Below are 19966 nucleotides of genomic sequence, written 5' to 3' on the forward strand. Positions count from 1 at the left end.
AAGCCCAGGTAGTAATTCAGGGATTGATAATAGGGCCTCTAAAAATGTCATCCTCGGAATAATAAAGGGAGCTCAGCATGAATCAAAAGTTAGACATTCAAGTCAAAGCGAGTAGCACTTTCAGAAAAGGTTAGATTGCACGTCATTTGATGATTTGACACTTATTATAATGGAACGGGCACAGGCACTTTTGCTGAACAAAGATGGAAAATGGGTTCAAATAACAGTGAAGGCCCGAGGCGTAAATGGGTTTTCATCACTGGCTCATTTTTTTCCACCCTGCCTTAAAATCAATAGGATGCCTTTATTTTTAAACCAGTGGTGCAGTGAGATGCCAGTCAATAATGCAGCCCATTCACGTGGTGCATACATATTTCAGTGTGATGGCTTAGACCAGGGGTGTCAAACATGCGGCCCGTGGGCCAGAACCGGCCCGCCGAGGTATCCAATCCGGCCCACTTTCCTTCCTGTCTGTTTTCCTTCCTTCCATCTGTCCTTCCTTCCTTCCTTTCTTCCATCTGTCCTTCTTCCCTTTCTTTCTTTTTTCCTTCTTTCCTTCCTTCCATCTTTCCTTCCTATCTTGTTTTCCTTCCTTCCTGCCTTCCTTTCTCCCTTCCATCGGTCCTTCCTTCCTTCCTTCCTTCCTTCCTTCTGTCCTTCCTCCCGTTCTTTCTTTCTTTTTTCCTTCCTTCGTTCCTTCCATCTTTCCTTCCTGTCTTGTTTTCCTTCCTTCCTCACTTTCTTCCTTCCTTCCATCTGTCCTTCCTCCCTTTCTTTCTTTTTTCCTTCTTTCCTTCCATCGCTCCTTCCATCTTTTTAATGGTCCGGCCCACAAATTGAGATCAAATTGGGCTGTATGTGGCCCTTGAATGAAAATGAGTTTGACACCCCTGGCTTAGACCTTTGCTATGTCACAGTTTGTTCTATTAACTTCTCTTTAAATGAATCATTTGCATGTGTGTTTTTTCTCTCCATGAATTCAGGTTCAACAACCCCCGCACCCGCGTCCTTCCACAAGGTTAGACATGTGCACCTTTCATGTACAAACACAGGTGATTCTTCCACCCTCAACTCTGCAAACATTTCCCAGCGTCTGTGTCACCACATCGCTTTACACACAGCTCATAAAGCGATGATTACACACTGTGCCTTATCGGGCCTCAGCGGTGATGTAATTTGAAGCTGTAACTGTAATACAAACATACCAAGAGAAACATGCAAGGTGTGTGTTTAGGAGCAGCAGTGTGGTGGAGCTGCTTCCTGTTGTCAGGTGGAAGGTCAGACAGAGATAGACTGCAGTTTACAGCATGAGATGAGTCATTAAAAAGTGTCTTGTCTGCTGTGTTGTTAAGAATATGAGCTGAGCAGGCTGTTTGTATTGCAAACATGTAATAACTGATGTTAGGGAGGCTCAGCACCAAACATTTATTGCCAGTGTTTGGTGTTCCCTCATTGAACATGTTCTCTGTTGTCTCTGTAAACACTATACTCAGCCCCGTACTCAGCTTTGTGCAAATAAAACTGAAGGTGAGGAGAAAATCCGATCTCGCATTATGTCATCCACATTTGGGCTTGCTCCCAGCTTTATTTAAATAAGTCAAGGAAAATCGAGCCTGTGCGCTAAGCTGAAGCTACCCTTGTAATGAGGAAAAAACCTCATTGTAAATCATGTTAACATCCAGCATCCCGGCGCGTCTGGCATAATTTTGGGTTATGAGAGGAAGGAAAGTATGTGTTTGTTTGTATCCGACTGTTTACTCAGAAAAACATAATGGTTACCATCTAAATAAGGGAGGATAGTTATATATCTTCTTGTTTGCTCTGGAAACAAGACGCCAGAGTGAGATGTGTTGAAGTGGAGTCAAAAAATGGGAACACTGAGTAGTATAAGCAGGTAAAAATTTGTTTTGTATCTCAGTATTTTTTTATTCTACCAGCAATAACTCCTTATTGTCAGTTTGAGCTGTGTAACTGGTTTTTAAGTGATATCTCCCCTTAAGGTTTGTACTCATGTTCAATTTTTTGTGATGATCATAAATCATCACGTCAATAAACTTAATTATACAGTCAGATAAAAATCCTATCAAAACAAGGAACAGGTGTAATGGACTACTTCCTCACATTCCAATCTTTATTAGTCATTTAATTACACTGATATACGTTTATCAATTCACAATAGAGTTGTTCATTGCCATAAATGTTCATGGCGTCGGATTTGTTTGTCTCCGCTGGATACGAGTCCGTGTTCACCAACAATCACCAACCAATTTATCGACAGTTACACCATTATCTTGAGAGGAAGACTGTTAAAGAGCAACTAATGTATGCTGACTCAAACAATGCAGAGGACTGTGTGTGGCTGTGATGTGCTAATCTTTCTGACAGCTAAGTAAAGACTTGAGGCAACGGAGTATCTGTTTGGGAAAGTCGAACGATTGCCTCACAAACCAAAAGTATCTCTTTTCAACCTGTGGAAGGAACAATATTGTCTTCCTGGAGACTTCAGTAACTGAATAGCAACTTTACACCACTGCCGCAGTGGAAATTTAATTATGTTTGCTGGTTTGTGTATGCAAGAGCGCACCATTGTGAGTACAGGCTTTGAAAGATGACCTTTTATGACCTTCTGTTCTCAAGACAAACACATGTAAAGGAGATGGGTGAGCCATGCAAAAGATACGCGACTCTTTTACATGACGTTGAAGAGTCGGAGTCAGGTACTCAGGAGATGAATGTGTCAGCTTAAATATGTGAGGCAAGGTTTCAGTATGGGGAATATTACTTTGAACACGTTAGAAAAACAAATAAATATTGACAGTTCTAAAAATGCTCACCATTCTCATATCCCAGGTGAGAATGTGCTTATGTGGACTGCCAGATTTTGACAAGACTGAGATTCTACAGCTGTGAGGTAAAAGATAATGCAATAAGTTTAGCAGGTATAATGTTTACGTTCATCTTAGTTTAGCATGCTAGCATTTTCTAATTAGAACGAAAAGGTAAATACAGCTACGGCTGATGGGAGTGTCAATCATTTTGAGGGTATTTGGTCACAAGTCAAAGATACATTTTGTCCTGAGATCGAACTAGATGAAAAATGATGATTATTGAAGTTTTTATATAGGAGACACACGTTTGTGTACCTCATTTCACTAAAAACAACCTCATGGTGGCGCCAAAGGGAAAAGTCAGTGGGTCATCAACGTTAACAGGCTTTATCCTCTGAGTTCAATGAATGTCAAAAATGTTCCAATCCATCAAGGAAATGAGATATTTCACATGATTAGGGAAAACTTAGCATGCTGGAAAGGTTGGAGTTGGGGTCAACAAAGTCATTTGGATTCATTCTCTGGCGAACACGAATATGTGTATCACATTTCACAGCAATTAATTCAATAATTGTCAAGACCAGTCACTGAATCTCAGCATAATGGCAGTGAAATGAAAGCTATGGATTACCAAAGTTCATATGATTCATCCTCTAGGATCATGAATTGTGTACAGAATTCCTTGGCAGTATTGAAGTAATATTTGAGTCTAAAACAACAGAGCGGTATTGCTATCAAGAGATAGCAATACCGTAATGTGTGACACACACATTATGGTTGACTTAATGTTATGAAGTTGCATCAAAATCACTGAGAAGTTTTTCTGTCATCTGAAGCTGATACACTCTTACTCTTAAGTGTGTTGATACAATGAAATGGATCAGTTAAATTTGGAAGCATGCCTTTGATGCATAGCTTGTTAAATGACAGGTTCATGGCCAAATTCCTCTGATAACACATATGATAAGTTCCTGAACAAAAATATGCCTTTACGCCTCTTTGACTTTCAGAATTCAAATCATTTCTGCTGCCTTGTCCCTATTTTCCCTTGATGTATTGCAAAATCCTTTCAGTAGTCAAACAGGAACGATGGTGTTCCATTAGGCATATTTGCTGAGTCATCACATCCCAATCATCAACTATAGGTTTCTGTTTGCTTAACCTCTGGATAGCCAATGTGGAGAGAGGATGAGTCATGATGATACCGGGCTCTGTAATGTTTGAACAGGAGGCAGTGAGCTTTATTCACAGGCTGCATCTGAAGCTGCATTGGTGCTGGACTTGACACTCTATGTACAACAAGAAATACAAACGGTCTTTGTTATAACTCCTGTTTAAAGGGTCAAAGAATAAATCTTGTTCATGGGAAAATCCCATAAAAATGTGCAAAGAGGCCTGATTGACATTTTGATAATTCAGTCATTTTAAGTTATTTAGCTTCGGCGCCATTGTCGCGGAAACGTTACACCATTTGCCCTCATTCAAGTGAAGCGTGATGCAGTGGCAACATCTGATCTCACATCTGAAAGGCTTGTGCAGGCAAGCCTTAAGTAAACAAACCAGCGTCTCCTGAACCTGGAAAGGAGGCTGTGTAACCTCTCGACTCACTGGGGCCACTAAAACAACAGGTGCTGGGGGAAAAGCTCAGCTGTCGAGGGCATGCAGTAGCTAGCATGTGCTTTAGTTAACAGCAGCTGCAGGTAAAACTGACTCGACCTCGGGGTTCAGGAAGTTACCAAGCAGTTGAGGATATATTTCTACTATAAAACCACTAGTGTTTTTTTTCTCAAACAACTCACTGAGTCTGAACAAAGCCGAAACCTCATTAAACAGAGGACTTCAAAGGTCTTGCCCGACTTGTGTGAATAATTGGAAGCCCAAGTGTTTGCTGTAAACCGACTTAAGAAATGGATTTGATACGAAGGACTCCACACTAAGCATGTGAAAGGCTGTGAAGCAGCTGTGCTTGTCAGTGCACAGACAGGATGCCGTACTTTAATGGTGAGGCCTGTCTCTCTCTATCCGGCCTTTATTATGTCTCAAGTGACAACAGAGAGCCTATTCAAGCAAGGACCATACGTGCTCTTCCACATGGCTCTATTATCCCATATTGTATACATCTTTGTTCATCTCCACTTGTTTCAGTGTCTCACTTTGATCCAATCACCTTTTATTTAAATGTGACCTCCGGCAGCTCTATCTCTCTGATAAAAAATCTATCTAGGTGATATACAGCAGATGTGAAGTATATTGTACAGTAGCCCAAGCCTCCAGCACGGAGTAGTTAACTTCAGTACCAGCTGGCGTGCTTGGAAAGCTGCCATGCATTTCACAATGCTCAGCTACTATTATTTATTTAAGAGCATTAAATGTTTATTTTTAAGTTTATGGTCATTGTGATGAGGTTCGATGAGTTAATATTCTTGGTAGAGAATGGCTTATGATTAAACTCGTATTTTTGTCATTTATTGTCTATAAAGAGGATGCTGGAATAGGAATGATATCTGCTTTAGGCATACAAAGAGCAAATAAGTACATTTCAAGACAGTAAAACACATGGATGGAATCCAAAAGGTCACTTTTATTTAATTCAGTGTGAATAAATTCAATACTGTCACTTGGACAGTACTAGAGCCACATTTAAGGTGATAAAACAACTTTTTCTGAAACTAGAGCATACAACAACTGCCTAATGACTTCAGAAACTACACATTGTTCAACTTTTTGGGTAAATGAGGTCAAAACGAGCTCAGATCCATTACATAATCAACTCTTTGAACCACTCAGCCTTTCTAACCTAAATAGCAGTTCATTTACTTTACTGTGCACTTTCATGAAGTGAACAATAATACTTAAAAATCCAAATACTGTGACATAATACCGTATATATCGGCTTTAGCAGCACTATGTTTCAGTGAAAGTCTCACACGCACACACACACTCGCACACAATTCCTTGTCTAGTCTACTCAAACTCACTCTTCTTGGTTTAAGGTCCAAGACATCAAGGATTTCACATCTTTCCCTTCAGAGAAGTGTCATCACAGCTGTGCATTTACATTTCCGGACTTCTAGCCTTCAGCCCTCTGCCACCTGTGCTAATACAGCAGTGGCTTTATGATAAATTGATTAACACCAGATACAGTAGCATCAGCCAGAAAAATCAGAGTATGATAAACTGCTAAGAGCAGTGCGACGCAAAAGACAAATAATCCTGCACAGCTAATACAGTCATTAGCTAAATCCTGCTATATCTGTTTATTGCATGAAGTGTGATTTCATGCTGTTTCATGCTCAGAATTTAGTAGAGGTTGCCCCTTTAAGTAGACTACAGATGGCAATAAACCTTAGAACATTGGCCTCTGCTACTAGAAATGTCGCAATATTGCTTTAAAGTGTTCTCTATTGTAAAATACTCAGGAAAATAATCATCTTACAATTCATTTCAATACAGAAAACTGCAAAATACTTAATACGACAGTGTCCAGTGAATACTTCAGTCCAGACCCGTGGAATGTAAAGGTGAGCTATGTTTCCAAGTTTATTTCCCTATTGTTAATTCATTTAACTACGTTTGGGTCTTCAATCACATGACAGTCTATGTGCAGTAGACTTACTTGGATCACAGTGTTCGAAGCTACATTGAGCAATCAGTTTCTTCATGATTATAAATGTGAGATTGTTCATATTTCAGTGTTCACAGCCAAGTTGTGAAATATATTACTGGTGTGAGTACAGTGACTGCTAGACATGATCACACCTGCACCTTGCTTCAGTTTCCTTCAGTCTGTATAAATGTGAAATTAATGTGTATGTGTTGAGTGTTTGCATATGTGTGTCTATGAAAGCACAGTGAGCGTGACACTTCCTTTGGTCCTTTTCAGGATGCCAACGGCCTCTTCGTGTGTGACGCCCTCCAGAGTCTGCCCATTAACAGCCATTATCTGGTCTCCTCGCTTCAGACGCCCGTCCTCTGCTGCTGCCCCCTACACGCACACAAAGACACAGTTTTGGTTAGTAGCCTTACTACACACACACACATACACACACACATTCTGAAAAAGACAAAGGAACGTACCTTTCCAAAAACAGTTTTAACGTAGATCGGCAGGTCTCCATGAGGGCTGCCGTAACCTCCAACTATACTGAAACCCAGTCCATCTGGTCCTCTTTCAAGAATGATGGTCTTATATTGAGGAGGGCTGATGGAAAGACATTTAAAGAGGTAAGACGGATGCTTCATCACTGCAAAACATTCTCTCTTTGTGTGATAATAAGTTCCTACCCGAGGTCATCCTGGAAGATGCAGCTGGGAGTGAGACCTCCAGTTGCTTGATCCGGCGAGGGACCCGTCACAGTGGTGTCACCACCTGCTACTACCTACAGGTGCATGAGCGTGCACACACACACACACACACACACACACACACACACACACACACACACACACACACACACGTCCAACCAGATACTCAGTTAGGTGACAGTAGGTTTGATTAGCCGGCAAAGATAAAGGCAAGATAATGATAGCATGAGGAAGACAAGTTTTACAAGTACTTCAAAGTTTGCCGCACGTAGCCTTCGACTGTTCCTTTCAGGTGAAAACTTTGAACAAAGATAAAGTGAAGAATACAGTGTGTGTCTGACTGGAGATTATCTAACTGTCTGCAGGTTTATCTAATGAGAGCAGACAGGGTGAGAGGACAAGTATGTGTGTGTGTGTGTGTATGTGTGTTAAGAGAAACCTGAAGCTGTATTGTGCCCGTAGCATTCTTGAGCAGAGTGACAGCCTGTGAGTGGGTCATGCCCTCAGCAGAGGTTCCACAGATACTGACAATCCGATCCCCAATCTGGAGAAGCAAGAGAGAGAATGATTCTATTTAAAAAATGTACATGTGAGAAAAAAGAAGCTAGATTTTAGCAGTTTGGAAACACCTGTATTACAACTGAAATGTAATCACGATTTCCTCTTTCAGATAAGGAGTAGTCTCAAATTTCTTTCTATGTTCAAGGTTCCAATGTTATTTCGGGAAGTTTGGAGAACTCTGCATGATAGGACGTGTGAGACATTTGCTAATACTACTTACAAGTTTCATTTGTCACACCACACAAAAGCAAAACTATGCTTGTGTTTAGCCAAGTAATTTCATTATGTTGCATTCTCATCTCTCATTTCTCATTCAGGCTGAAAAGATAAAGCAGCGTGAATATACTATTCAAGATTCCCTCTATTCAGTTCAATGAGCCCCTCTGTAGGCTTAATGATCTGAATACAGGAGTCAGAGATTTATTATCCATGTCAGCAATGGCTATTGTCCTCCTCTGGTCTGCGTGACACAGTGCTACAATTGTTGGCTGGTTTGTCATTTAACTGCGAAGGTCACTGCTAACGGCCGTAGGCTCTTGACCTTTGGGAGGAGTTGTGTCTCACGAATGTGAGTGGGAATGAGATCACTGTATGTAATTGAGATTCACATCCAGTCCCACACAAGAATTACTAGTATGCCAATTTTTAGTTTAGCATTCTGCTGGAAGCCAATTGAAGCATATTAGGGTGACTTTGATGAAAGACTGTTAATCCATACCTTGAGCTTCTGGGTCTGAGCAGCCAGACCAACAGGATTCATCATGGCGATAAAGATGGGTATGTCACCCAAAGGGCTGCCCACCCCACCTGCTATACTGATACCAAGAGAATCATTGGGACCTTTAGTGAACTCCACTATTCTCGTGTCCTGATACTCTGGAGCTGTGAGGAAACGAAAATGCAAAAATGTTAAGATGTTTTATTCATATGCTTCATGAATTCATGCCGTTTTTAAAGATACTCACGTTCCTGACTGCTGCTTAGGTTGTCAGGGTCACCAGGAACGTTTGCAGCATCTGAACATGACTGAGGGGTCACTTTGGAGCTGCCTGTTTCACTCATCTGAAACAAATGCATTCAGCTATGTTAGTTGCATATTATATTTAACCAGTAAGTTTGATAGATGTGAAAGTAAATTACCTGACTACTTTGTGACAGCCTTCTTTCAGAGTGGAAAGGGCCAGCTTTAAACCTCCCCACCTCCATTTTTATAGGCCCAATGCAGCACTACAACACAAGGCACACAAGCATAAACTGAATAAACACAATATTAATTCATATTATGACACTGAGCAGTTGTGCTCTTCACTAACTATGCGTTACTCTGATGGGAAGTATGTTGGATGTACCTTGAGGAGAGCAGCGACCGCCTCCTGAGTGGCCGACCTGACGTCCTCTCCATTTACTGAGAGGATCTGGTCACCCTGCATCAGTCGGCCATCAGTGTCCACCAAACCTCCTTTCACTATGTCTGACACAAACACTCCTGTGTCATTCCTACAGAGGAGGCAGAAAGACAAAGACATGACAATGAAGAAAACACCAACTCGTACATTGGCACTTTTAAACAGTATTTCTTCTCCATTACTACCACCATGTAATTGACAAAGACTCTAAAAAACAATGGACGTAGCCACCATGATGTCACACATTGGTTTGCAGACTCCCGTTTTGAAGCCTCAAGTTTGCATTTTGACCGTTGCCATCCTGGATTTTTGGAGCCAGAAGTGACCATATTTGGATAAGAGAGTGTATTACATTAGAATAACATTAGCTGCTATCTTGCTTAGCATGGTGCTTTTAGAGTCCAGGGTTAACTGTAATAATGCTAATGTTTGCTTGCAAAAAAACAGGCTTAAACAATTAACACAAAATGTACTTATGTAAAAAACCAAAACAAAACAAAATGCCTGGCTCCTAAGAAAGTATTTTAGTACAATAAAATGTTGAACATGACTTTTTTTAGGTAGGTGACCAAAATGTCACAATACTCCGGTGCTTCAGCACAGTAAGGAACAACTTGCCCTAGTGTGAGTGCGCCCTTATACGCCTTACTAAAATTTAACACTTGAGATATATAAAAAATCACCCACTCTACAGTTGTCATGAACGGGGAAATGAGCTATTGAGACAAAATCCATTTTTGTACCAGTTTGTTTATTTCTGCTGGAAAGTTGTGCATTTAACATGAGGGTGTATGGGGATTTACTTGCTTTTGGAGCCAGCCTCAAGTGGCCATTCGATGAACTGCAGTTATTGGCACTTCTGTATTGGCTTCATTTTTTCAGCCCTGGAGGTTGCTGCTCGGTAATTGATGGTACACTATTGATCCAGCAATTGCACATTTTTCCAATGGACCTCTGCACAAGTGTGGCTTATATTCTTTGGGAGACCGCTGACAAACAGCTGGTAAGATGGAATATTTAATTGCAAAGAATGTGTTTATCCTCCAGCTGTGACCTCAATAGATGTGTTTTCCATCTTGGATCCTGCATATGCTTACTGTGGACATTTTGCAGTTAGGCACAAAACGTGAGCAGTTACTGCACATTTAGTTAGGTAATACTTTCTGTCACAGATTTCAGTTAGTGGCCTACAAAATGTAAGATTGCATAGAAGCCAATTCGAATAACAGTAATAATTTTGAAGGTTATACGCATTAAGAGTATAGTATTTTGGAGCATCTTTGCTTTCACAGTTAAATGTGGTACTTGCTGCATGCTTGTCACTCTTTGTCCCCACACTCTTAGACAAAATTTAGCTTTTGAGGTAAAACCGAATAAAAGCTTCATATGATCTCTTTAGTAACTTGCTGGTGACGTCACAAACACAAATTCAGTGCTTCTGGCGAGCACAGACCTTTTGAAAATATGCTTTTCTGCAATAAGAATAGATGATTTATCTTATGCCTGTACCTTTCTTCCACATCTAACTTTGGATATCTGAGGTGCCAATATCTATAAAGCCTAACATGAGCTGAAGCTGTGAATCGAAGCAACTCGATCCCACTCAATCAACAGTGCCAGAGACACTTGGCTGTCACAAGACCTCACCACTAACTGCTAGCTTGCGCTTTCCATTTTAGCCGAGGGTTTTAGGTTGTCTGTTCTGTTCCTGCCTTTTCCATCCTATCGAGCATTATAGTTGTTTTTTCCACTTGAGTAGCAAAACCGCCGTGGCACAGGCCAACGTTTACAACTCCATTAAAAGGTGATCTACCAACTGCTGTCCAAACTGTTTGACCCTTCAACCCCAACTTGGGCCTGATGTCCTGCAGTTGGAAGTTCGTGCAAATATAAGTTCATAGAGTTTATTTTTTGGATAAATTGATCGTAACGCTCTGCCAAGTTCAACATATGTTGCAAACATTTATACACATTGCTGACAGGGAGATATAAAGACACACACGTATAATCAGCTGTGCATGTGCATATTTGGTCTACATAAGCTACTCCTGAGGGTTATCCCAGGGGTCAGATCACTCACCGCATTCCACACACCTGACAGTACCAGACGGTCTGCCTGTGGACCCGCAGACCTTTTCCCAGATGTGCCGTAACCCATAAATGCTACAGAGTAGAAGCCTGAGTTGACTTTATGTGCTAAGACTCCACAATTTGCCAGCTCGCGTTCTAGTAAGATATCTGTAAATCTTCCCGCGCCGCTGTAGTAGGAACAAAAGTAGCAACATTCTCAGATAGTGCCAACATGTGGTCACAGTCCTGTCTCTGGGACAACACGGGGGTCATGATAAACAAGATTTAAAATCCAGCGTTAAGATGTGTTCATTTGGTATTTTTCAGTTTGTGCCTATCTTTTAACAGTGATGCCAAAAGTAGGGAAAAATGCAGTGATGCTGATGTTAGAAGGAAGAAAAATGATAATTAACTGTAAATGATGTCATGTGGGAATATATACATTTTTCTATGAATTAAATATGCATGTAATCTTCAAATGTAGGGCTAAAGATGGTAAAAACAACTGAGCGCTAGCACTTTATGACTAAATATGGAATTGTAGATAAAGGCAATGGTCAAATCTAACACGTCATTTCAGCACAGTTCTACTTTTTTCTAACTATATGCACTATATCTAAATATAAAAGGGCTCTCAACAACGATTTACCTCTGATCCCGTGACCTGCATTGATGAAGAAAAGTGATACAATTACAATTTAACTATGTTGACTCTAATGTTATTATGTGATTTTGTTCTTTACTTTAAATCCACTGGTTCATATCATTTTGTAATTATACACCACTATATATGCAATTAAGAGAGAAGACTGAGACAATATAATTACAAGTAAAACAGTTTTCTGACTTGTTTATAGACACAAAAATACCAGTATCCAAATATTTAAAGCATTTATTGGATTTATGTTTGCTTCCTCTCGTCCTACTAGATAATTACTTTTGAAAGGTTACCAAAATTCCCAGTATGCTTTTCTTGCAAGGTTTACTGCAAGTGCTAAAATGCAAAAAGTGCTGTTTCAAATATTTTCTGTACAGCACATTCAGCATTGCAGTAAATCCTCTGTCTGACAAACTGTAGTAAGAATCATCACCTCATCGCTCCTGCCTCACTGGCTCTGCTGTACATTTATAACATTAATAAGTGCAAACTAATAATAAATCTCTCTTACCTCCTCCCCACGATGCTCAGGCCCAGGCCCTGGCCCGGGTTCTTGTGCAGCTCCACAGTGAATGAGTCCCACAGGTCTTCCTCCTTATACTGGGCCTCGTCCCTGTAGACCGACAGCCGGACCTTCTGCGGGGTCTGCCGCAGCACGTTGATGGCTTCATCGTGACTGGCAGCGCGCAAGTCAATGCCATTCACCTGTGACAGGAGAGCCAGGAGAGGTTAGTATCTGTGTGTTTCAACTCTAACATCTTGAAACTCACAGCTTAACTACACTGACCTGAAACTATAAATATCTGCTAAATTTTATTTTATTTATAGCTCATTTTAAATTCATATGTGGGTAATTTGGGGCACATTTCCATTTTTGGGCATTCTAGCAAGTAAATAAACATTGTTGAGATTATGTAACAAAAACCTTTTTCATCTTTTTCTGATTTACTAAAACAGAATTTCCCTTTAACCATGGGGTTACATTTCGCTCTCAGAAACCCAAACTGCTGAGATATCTAGACACTGGATCCTAATATGAAAATCATAGAGTGATGTTAGAACACTTAGCTTTAACTAGAGGGAAGCAACCTTTCCACAAAAGTCTGTGAGAAGCTTGACTGGTCAGCTCGAGCCACTCTGAGCCACATTAAAGGGGGGGAAATACCCCATTACCTTTTGCCATGGACATGGCAAAGGACTTTTCCCACAGCAGATAATGGCATTGCTGCAGATTGGCAAACCACCCTTTTCACTTTTTTCCCCCTCCCTCACTCTGTTTCTAGAAACAACAGCTTGGCTCAGGGACAGAAACGAATAGCATAGGGTAATTAAGTCATAAGGGTGTGTGTATGTATGCGTGCATGCATGCATGTGTGCTTTTCACTTAAGGTCTACTGACTGAGCAGCCATAACTAAACTCCTGAGCTCCACCCTGGCCCTCCCTCTGTGACAAAGCATGAGGTCAAATGGAGGGCAAATCCAAGTTGAGCTGGGATACTTAACTTGTCACTTCACTTAATTGTAGTTGTTACTTGTGTCACTATCAGCAAAAGGTTATTTTTGTTGCCATTAATATAACTTTGTATTTTATATCAACTTATTTATCTCTCAGTTTAGTCGTATCAAACTCTTTGATCTTTGACTGAACTTGGTAACCCAAGCTTTCATGCTGCAGCCCACAGGCCAGGTCTCAGTTATTGAAACCCTCTTTATCTAGGTCATACAGTATGTAACGCTTGTTATGCACTGCACCTCTAGGATTTGGTCTCCTGCCCATAGCCTGCCATCTTTTGAGGCAGCCCCTTCTTCATAAACCTCGTGGATAATGATGGCCCCCTGGAGTGAGAGAGAGGTAAAAAAAACAAAGTGAATGAGGATGGGGTAGGAAAGGAAGGTGAGAAGGAACTGCTTGGGAGATGAAGTGAGAACAGTAAATGTTAATTTGGGTGGACTGAAAGGGAATGAAGACGGCAAATAGTGAGGAAAAAAAAACAGGTAATTGTACAGTACAATGTTGGGGGAGAGAATGATTTAGAGAAGTATGTGTACAGTGTGTACTGCATGAGTGTGTATGTTCCTGGCTTCCAGTGTGTTTCCCTGCGTTCCAGCACGAGTGTCATTTGGGGTTCAGAGGTTACATTCCGGGGGCTGGATATTGTCTGCTGCGGCCGAGGCCAGACAAAGAGCAGCTCCCCCAAGCCTGACTGAGCAGACAGAATAGATGGGCTGAGGAGAGGCTGACAGGGGCGGGAGGAGGAGGAGGAGGAAGGCTGTGACAATATAATTTTCTACATTCCTGAGCCACCATGGCTATTTCGAACCTGGGTTTATACCACCACCAAAGATTCAAGGTGGGTGGCATAGTGGGTGGTAACTTAAAAATGTCATGTTACTTAAAAAAATTAACAGTTCACTTTTTTACAAAAATTATAGATTCCAAAAAAAGTTTAATTATTCCTCTAGGAAACTAGACTGTACTTGACTCCAAGGCTGTTTTTGGCAAGTACCAACTAATATCAGTGTTGCCCTCATGTCAGAGTAGGTTTTTGGTAATGTGATACAGCCTCATTAGCAGATTTCTTTTCATCATTTTTGTCTCATACCAGCAGGGTGTCACAGCCCCCCACGATGCTGAGACCCAGGCCTGTGCGGCCCTTGGAGATGTCGATGGTGGTCTCACAGCCGGGAATGATGGGACAGGTCGCCGGGTCAGAGGCCAGAGTGGAAGGGGTGGAAGAGCGACTCAGACCTAAAATAAGGAGGGAAAAAGAGATATAGTGTTTTTTAAAAGAAAAATAAATATATTCATTCTGTAAACAGGAAATGGGCTTGGTAGTTGGTTGGCAAGCAACGCAGCTCTCACAGCTAAGCTCCAAAGACTGTAAGCTGACTCACTTGTGACTGCTTCCACTTCTGGCTGACTCATGGTAGCCATGGCAGCACTAGGCATGCTGGGTAGGCTGGCAAGGACTTCTTCCGAGTTGGCCCTGTCCTGGCAGGTTGACTGGGGAGAGATGAAGGAGGAGGAGGTCTCATTTGTAGAGAAGGTTAGCTTCAGTGGACCTTTGGCTTTTCTCAGTAGAGAATTCACCTAAAAGACATTACAATTACTATTCAGACTCAATCTTTACATTGTGTCTGTTGTTGTTTAGTTTTTAAAAATAAATCTAATCTACTCTCTGCTAATAATAGTGCCGCGTCACCATACTACACCATATTTTTTGAAGGTGACACAATATTATGATTACAGTTTATTCCTAATGACTCAGTTTACCTTTTTCACAGTGTAGCCCATCACTGATTCACCATTAACAGATAAGAGTTTGTCTCCAGGTTTCATGCAGCCCTCCTGGAGGAGATCATAGTATTGCTTAGTAAAATCTATAATGAACAGGAACCTTTTACTTATTTTTGTATGCAGTCCAAACAACTTACTTTGCCTGTGTGTCCTTGCGCTTCAGATATACTCTGAATCTCCACTCCACTCTCAGTGTTCCCTTCGACAAAGGTGACGCCAAGGCCGCCATCATCCTGTTGGAGAAAAACAGCAAAATTAGTGTATAAATATGAGACTGAAAAATAATATTACAACTGATATGACATGTTTCTGTTCCACGCTGTCAAAACTTCTACGTAAAATAAATAATAGAGCTGCGTTGGCGACCAAAAACAATCATACCCGCCAATTATCTCGGATAGATAATGAGCCCCAGGGTCACCTCGCCTCCTTTCCACCTCCGATTGTTTTGTTCCCAGAGAGGACTTTGTAGGATTATGTGTTCCTATCACTTAGCTGTCCAGATGCTACTGAGTTTCTGCTGCCATCCCTTGCTGCCTTATATACCATATGGATAGTCCCAGACTGCTGCTCCCATCCAGGTGCTATAGCTTATCAAGCAACGTTGTGTTCCCTTTTTTTTTTTTTCTTTTGTCCTTGTTTTTCACTCTCGCTGCTGCTTACAATCTACCCATGTGTTTACAGGGTCAGTTCACCTAAATCAAACAACGCCTGTTTTCTCCACTTTCTGCTCTTTGATATCTAGTCATGCAGATTTGCTTTTAATTGTTGAGGTTTTCAGACGTTCGCTCTTCAGCTTGTCGTATCCTTTTGTCTTTACTGTGAATAGTTTTCAATGGGAACTATTTTCTGGAAAGACACACTGCTCACTGCTGCTGAGTTTTTCAAGTGGAATGTTCTTTGATGCTTTGTTGCTGAGCTCTCAAAACCTTTGCAAATAAAACTGAAAACTATCTGCACGGAAAGAGAACAGACACGACACGGGGGGTAAAAATATGATTTCTCGCGATTTTGGCTGAACTTATGCCCTCATGTCTTTTTGGCATTGTTCTCCTCCCCATTTACTCATTGTTCTGCTAACTTCACCCTTTTCTTTGACAATTTTCTGTCTTGGCAGCTTGTCAACCTTGACTGCTCCTGTATGCCTTCTCTCTGTCTTTCTCATTGACTTTTTTTGTGTACACTGCCCTCATCATTGCCTGGCTTCCAATAATATAAGTCATGGTCTTCATTCTGGTAAAAGAAAAGTACAGGATGGTCCTTTGTGCATGTATGTAGTGTATTTGTACGTGTGTGTACCGGGGGATGAAGAATCAGTATATCTCACCTTCAGCTTTATGACATGATGTTTCGAAGCGTCAGCATCACCGTTAGCAGCGGTAGTTTCTTGCTGTGAGGAAATAGGGAGAAGTTGTTATGAATAGCTCTGTGTGTGTGTGTCTGTTGGTATGGTATTCGTGGGAGTACGCTATCACATGTGTTTGTACATCCGTGCCACTGTTTGTGGTTTTTGGGAGTCTTGGGAGTTGCATGCAAACATGGAAGGATGAGGAACTCCAAGACCACACAAATCGACTTTGAGGAGCAAACATGCATGAAAACAACTCATTAGCTCAATACAGGTGAAGTAAGTGAAGAGCATCAAAATACTGATCATGACATGACTTAGGTCTGAATCATTCATTTGGCAGATCTTTAGCTTGTCAGAAAAAAAATTACAAGCTAATATCAAACCTTTGAATGTGAATGCAAACCCACTGTGGAGTCTTTCAGTTAAGTTTGAGAAACCATGTTTTTCTCTCTAAGGTTCAAAACTACACAGTTAGAACCTGGCTCTCTAGTATCTGCATTACATTTGTCTGTCTGAGCGTTTGTGCATGTGTGCGACATGTGTAGTGCGTGTGGCCAGGGGCACAGTTGTACCTCAGTGTGGGGCTCCACTGTGTCTCCCTCGTGTTCTCTCACCGGTCCCACAGCCATCTGGTTCAGCGCCTCCGTGTTCCTGTTTTCAAAGAGTCATAACTCACGTAAATTGTCGCTCCTCTGCTTCCTATCAGCAGAGCTGTGATTTACGCATGCTGATGGCAGTGCCTCTTTCATGGGGTCAGGAATGGGATGTGAGTTAAGTAGAAGGTTAAGTACTGTAATCCTGACATAGATGGTTTGGGGAAGGGTCAAGAGTCAAACATGTCTGACTCTGCACAGATCTGTCAGAAATATGTATGCCAATTCCCATGCCCTTACTACATACTAACAGTGTCTGCAGTATGTACAAGTCTTTGTGTGTGTGTGTACTGTATTTGCAGTTAGTATACAAGAAATCTGTTTTATGTCAACATGAAATAACACAATATTTACACATAAAACAAACTGCAACTTTAAATTTACACTTTTACACAACTACACAAAGAGATATCAACAAGTTGTTTTGTTTTATAATATGCATACTGGGGTTTTTACATCTTTTTCAGTGTGATGACAGACACTCCATCGTCATAGCGATAGTGGTTGGTGTATCCCTGCTTTAATCGCCAAATGTCAGATTCATTGAGGGTTTTTTAAATGAATGAATAATGCAAAAATTTATGGTGGAATAAGCTTATAAATAATTTTCCTTTTTGTTAATTTCATGAAGAAGAGGCTGTGAGTGACAACAGTGTATGTAGTGTGATGCAGCTTTAACTGTCAAGTCTTCCTCAGTTGAATTACAATAGCTCCCTCTATTGGATTTTAAACAGCATTACATTAGACTGAAACATTCATAGGCCATCAAGCATTATCTGACACTAAGATGAAGTAGTTACCGTGGTAATTTTTTCATTTATGCCATTTTTTTAAGGAAGAAAGAGTGTTTCCAAACCTGACAAAAATGATTTTGACTTTTGATGGAGAACTCTTGATGATAGAAGATGCATTTTGGTGACTGTGTCCGTACAGGACCTGACCATTAATCTGTGAAGATACAGAGTATACACACAATTTATCACAAAGAGTAAATTAAAAAATAGTGACATACAGGCAAAATTAATTCATTATTTTCTCATTAAGTTTTTAGAGTATCCTGCCAACTTTGAGAAATGCAATTATTTCCCATCTCACCTCCAGCAGCTCATCCCCCACCACCATGCGTCCGTCCCTGCCGGCTGCCCCGCTGGGGTCTATTCCCACTACGAACACACTCATGCGAGAGCGGTCTCTGTTTCCTGCCAGGCTGAGGCCGAGGCCCGTCTTGCCTTTTTCCAGCTCAATCATGTGTAGGACACCTGGAAGGCTGCCATAGCGCTGGATTATGTTCTCTGAAACAGGCAGGTTAAGTCATAGCAGACAGATGTAAGCTGACAATACGACACAGAAGAGCCAGGTTTTGTATGAGTATGAGCTTCCACCTCACTTCATGTCTCGTTAGTCAAAAAATGAGCTGGTATGTGGATTTGTAAGATGCAAACGTGGACACAAAAAGTAGTAAAAGTTTCAAATGCCAGATTGTTTTATTTGTTTTACTCTCACGTTCTATTCCTTTGTCTCCATCTTGTCTCTATTGTTATCCCTGCAGCCTTTTCACTTTCTCTCTCCACCTCTCCTGTCTCTGGCGTGTTAGATAGCCACTGTTCAGACCAATGGGCTCCTGTTGTTCTGGGCTCCCTGCCACTGTTGAACCATCAGTCCTGTACTAATCTCCACAACTCACCTCCCCCGGCCTTACCTCATCAATCTTATCCCCGCAGGATGAACACACTCCCTAACACACACTCACGCGCGCACACACATATACACATTCTCCACAGTCCCAGGTGTTCAGAGGCTGGAAGTCTGTCTTTTTATATGCTGGTTGCCTGAGTTGAATGTGACTGAAAGTGACCCGTTCTCCTTGAAGCTGAGTTTCTCCTACAGTTCACACTACTGCGTCTGAAGGATGCTAATAGCTTAATTGGGGCATTGAGTCCTTCAGGTTTTGCAGAGGTACAATCACCTCTGGCAAGTGAATCAATGCACTTTTATTAGAGTTTAGATGGATTTATGGGCTGGAAAGACAAACATGTAACTTGGAGGACCTCTAGTGGTAGTCTGTTGTTACTGAACACTACGGCAAACAATTATGCTTTCTTCCTTCACAAAATCATTGTATTTAGGTAAAACTTCCATTTATGGTACAAAAACTGAAGTCTATCATGTCTCTATACACACAACCACCCTCAGAGACCACATTCATAATATTTACATGCTTTGACACAACCTTTAGTTCATTTAAGTTGATGAACCAACTATAAAAATGCAACAAAATAAACAGTTTTACCATCCTACTCCAAGTTTTATAGAAACTGAACTCACTCCAGTTGTATCCAAACTCATCCACCTCCTCCTCCTTCACCTCCTCTGCCTCAGCAGCTCTGCCAGGAGTCTCTGTCAGCGTGTCTGTATCAGTCTCTCCCACATGGGGCACCACTGGCAGGAGGGCGACAGAGCTGGTGGAAGACGCCTTTGCCGCTTCACGCTTTGCAGACTGTTGCGCCACAGATGGGAGTTGGGGAAAAATCATTATTAGTGAAAAGTAAAAGGGGACGGGAAGGTTTTTTTTTTTCTTTTTTCTTTAATCACACTTTTGAATCAGCAGGATTTGCAGTCAACAGGAGTCATATGCTTATATGGTTTACATTAACAGCTTCATCAGCTCTAGCAGAATATGTTAGTTTTAGGCTGTGAAATAATTTAAAGTGATGTAATATGGTTTCATTTAGATGCAATCAGAATGAAACAAATCAGGTTATTTAAACTGCAGTCTTACAGTAGAATAAAATGATGCCTCTCAGTTAAAAAAAAACAATCTACGAATTATTAATTA

At 41.1% G+C, this 19966-nt stretch overlaps 1 protein-coding gene across 1 annotated transcript in view; it reads right to left on the minus strand.

The window, feature by feature from the left end:
* Window positions 1–5917: 5917 nt before the first annotated feature.
* Window positions 5918–19966, minus strand: part of LOC128383296 (multiple PDZ domain protein) — a 42082-nt gene continuing 28033 nt past the window's right edge. The window contains exons 30-49 of the mRNA XM_053342909.1: window positions 19456–19627; window positions 18226–18422; window positions 17987–18078; window positions 17050–17128; window positions 16454–16516; window positions 15264–15359; window positions 15103–15177; window positions 14724–14919; window positions 14432–14577; window positions 13581–13664; window positions 12340–12533; window positions 11820–11834; window positions 9044–9191; window positions 8835–8921; window positions 8660–8756; window positions 8413–8576; window positions 7573–7677; window positions 7113–7207; window positions 6906–7029; window positions 5918–6813 (exon numbers count right to left, since the gene is read on the minus strand). Coding sequence (XP_053198884.1) covers window positions 6667–6813; window positions 6906–7029; window positions 7113–7207; window positions 7573–7677; window positions 8413–8576; window positions 8660–8756; window positions 8835–8921; window positions 9044–9191; window positions 11820–11834; window positions 12340–12533; window positions 13581–13664; window positions 14432–14577; window positions 14724–14919; window positions 15103–15177; window positions 15264–15359; window positions 16454–16516; window positions 17050–17128; window positions 17987–18078; window positions 18226–18422; window positions 19456–19627 — 2376 coding nt within the window. The 3' untranslated portion in view covers window positions 5918–6666. The remainder of the gene's footprint in view (window positions 6814–6905; window positions 7030–7112; window positions 7208–7572; window positions 7678–8412; window positions 8577–8659; window positions 8757–8834; window positions 8922–9043; window positions 9192–11819; window positions 11835–12339; window positions 12534–13580; window positions 13665–14431; window positions 14578–14723; window positions 14920–15102; window positions 15178–15263; window positions 15360–16453; window positions 16517–17049; window positions 17129–17986; window positions 18079–18225; window positions 18423–19455; window positions 19628–19966) is intronic.

Source organism: Scomber japonicus, chromosome 22, assembly GCF_027409825.1.
Source record: "Scomber japonicus isolate fScoJap1 chromosome 22, fScoJap1.pri, whole genome shotgun sequence".
Classification (NCBI taxonomy): domain Eukaryota; kingdom Metazoa; phylum Chordata; class Actinopteri; order Scombriformes; family Scombridae; genus Scomber; species Scomber japonicus.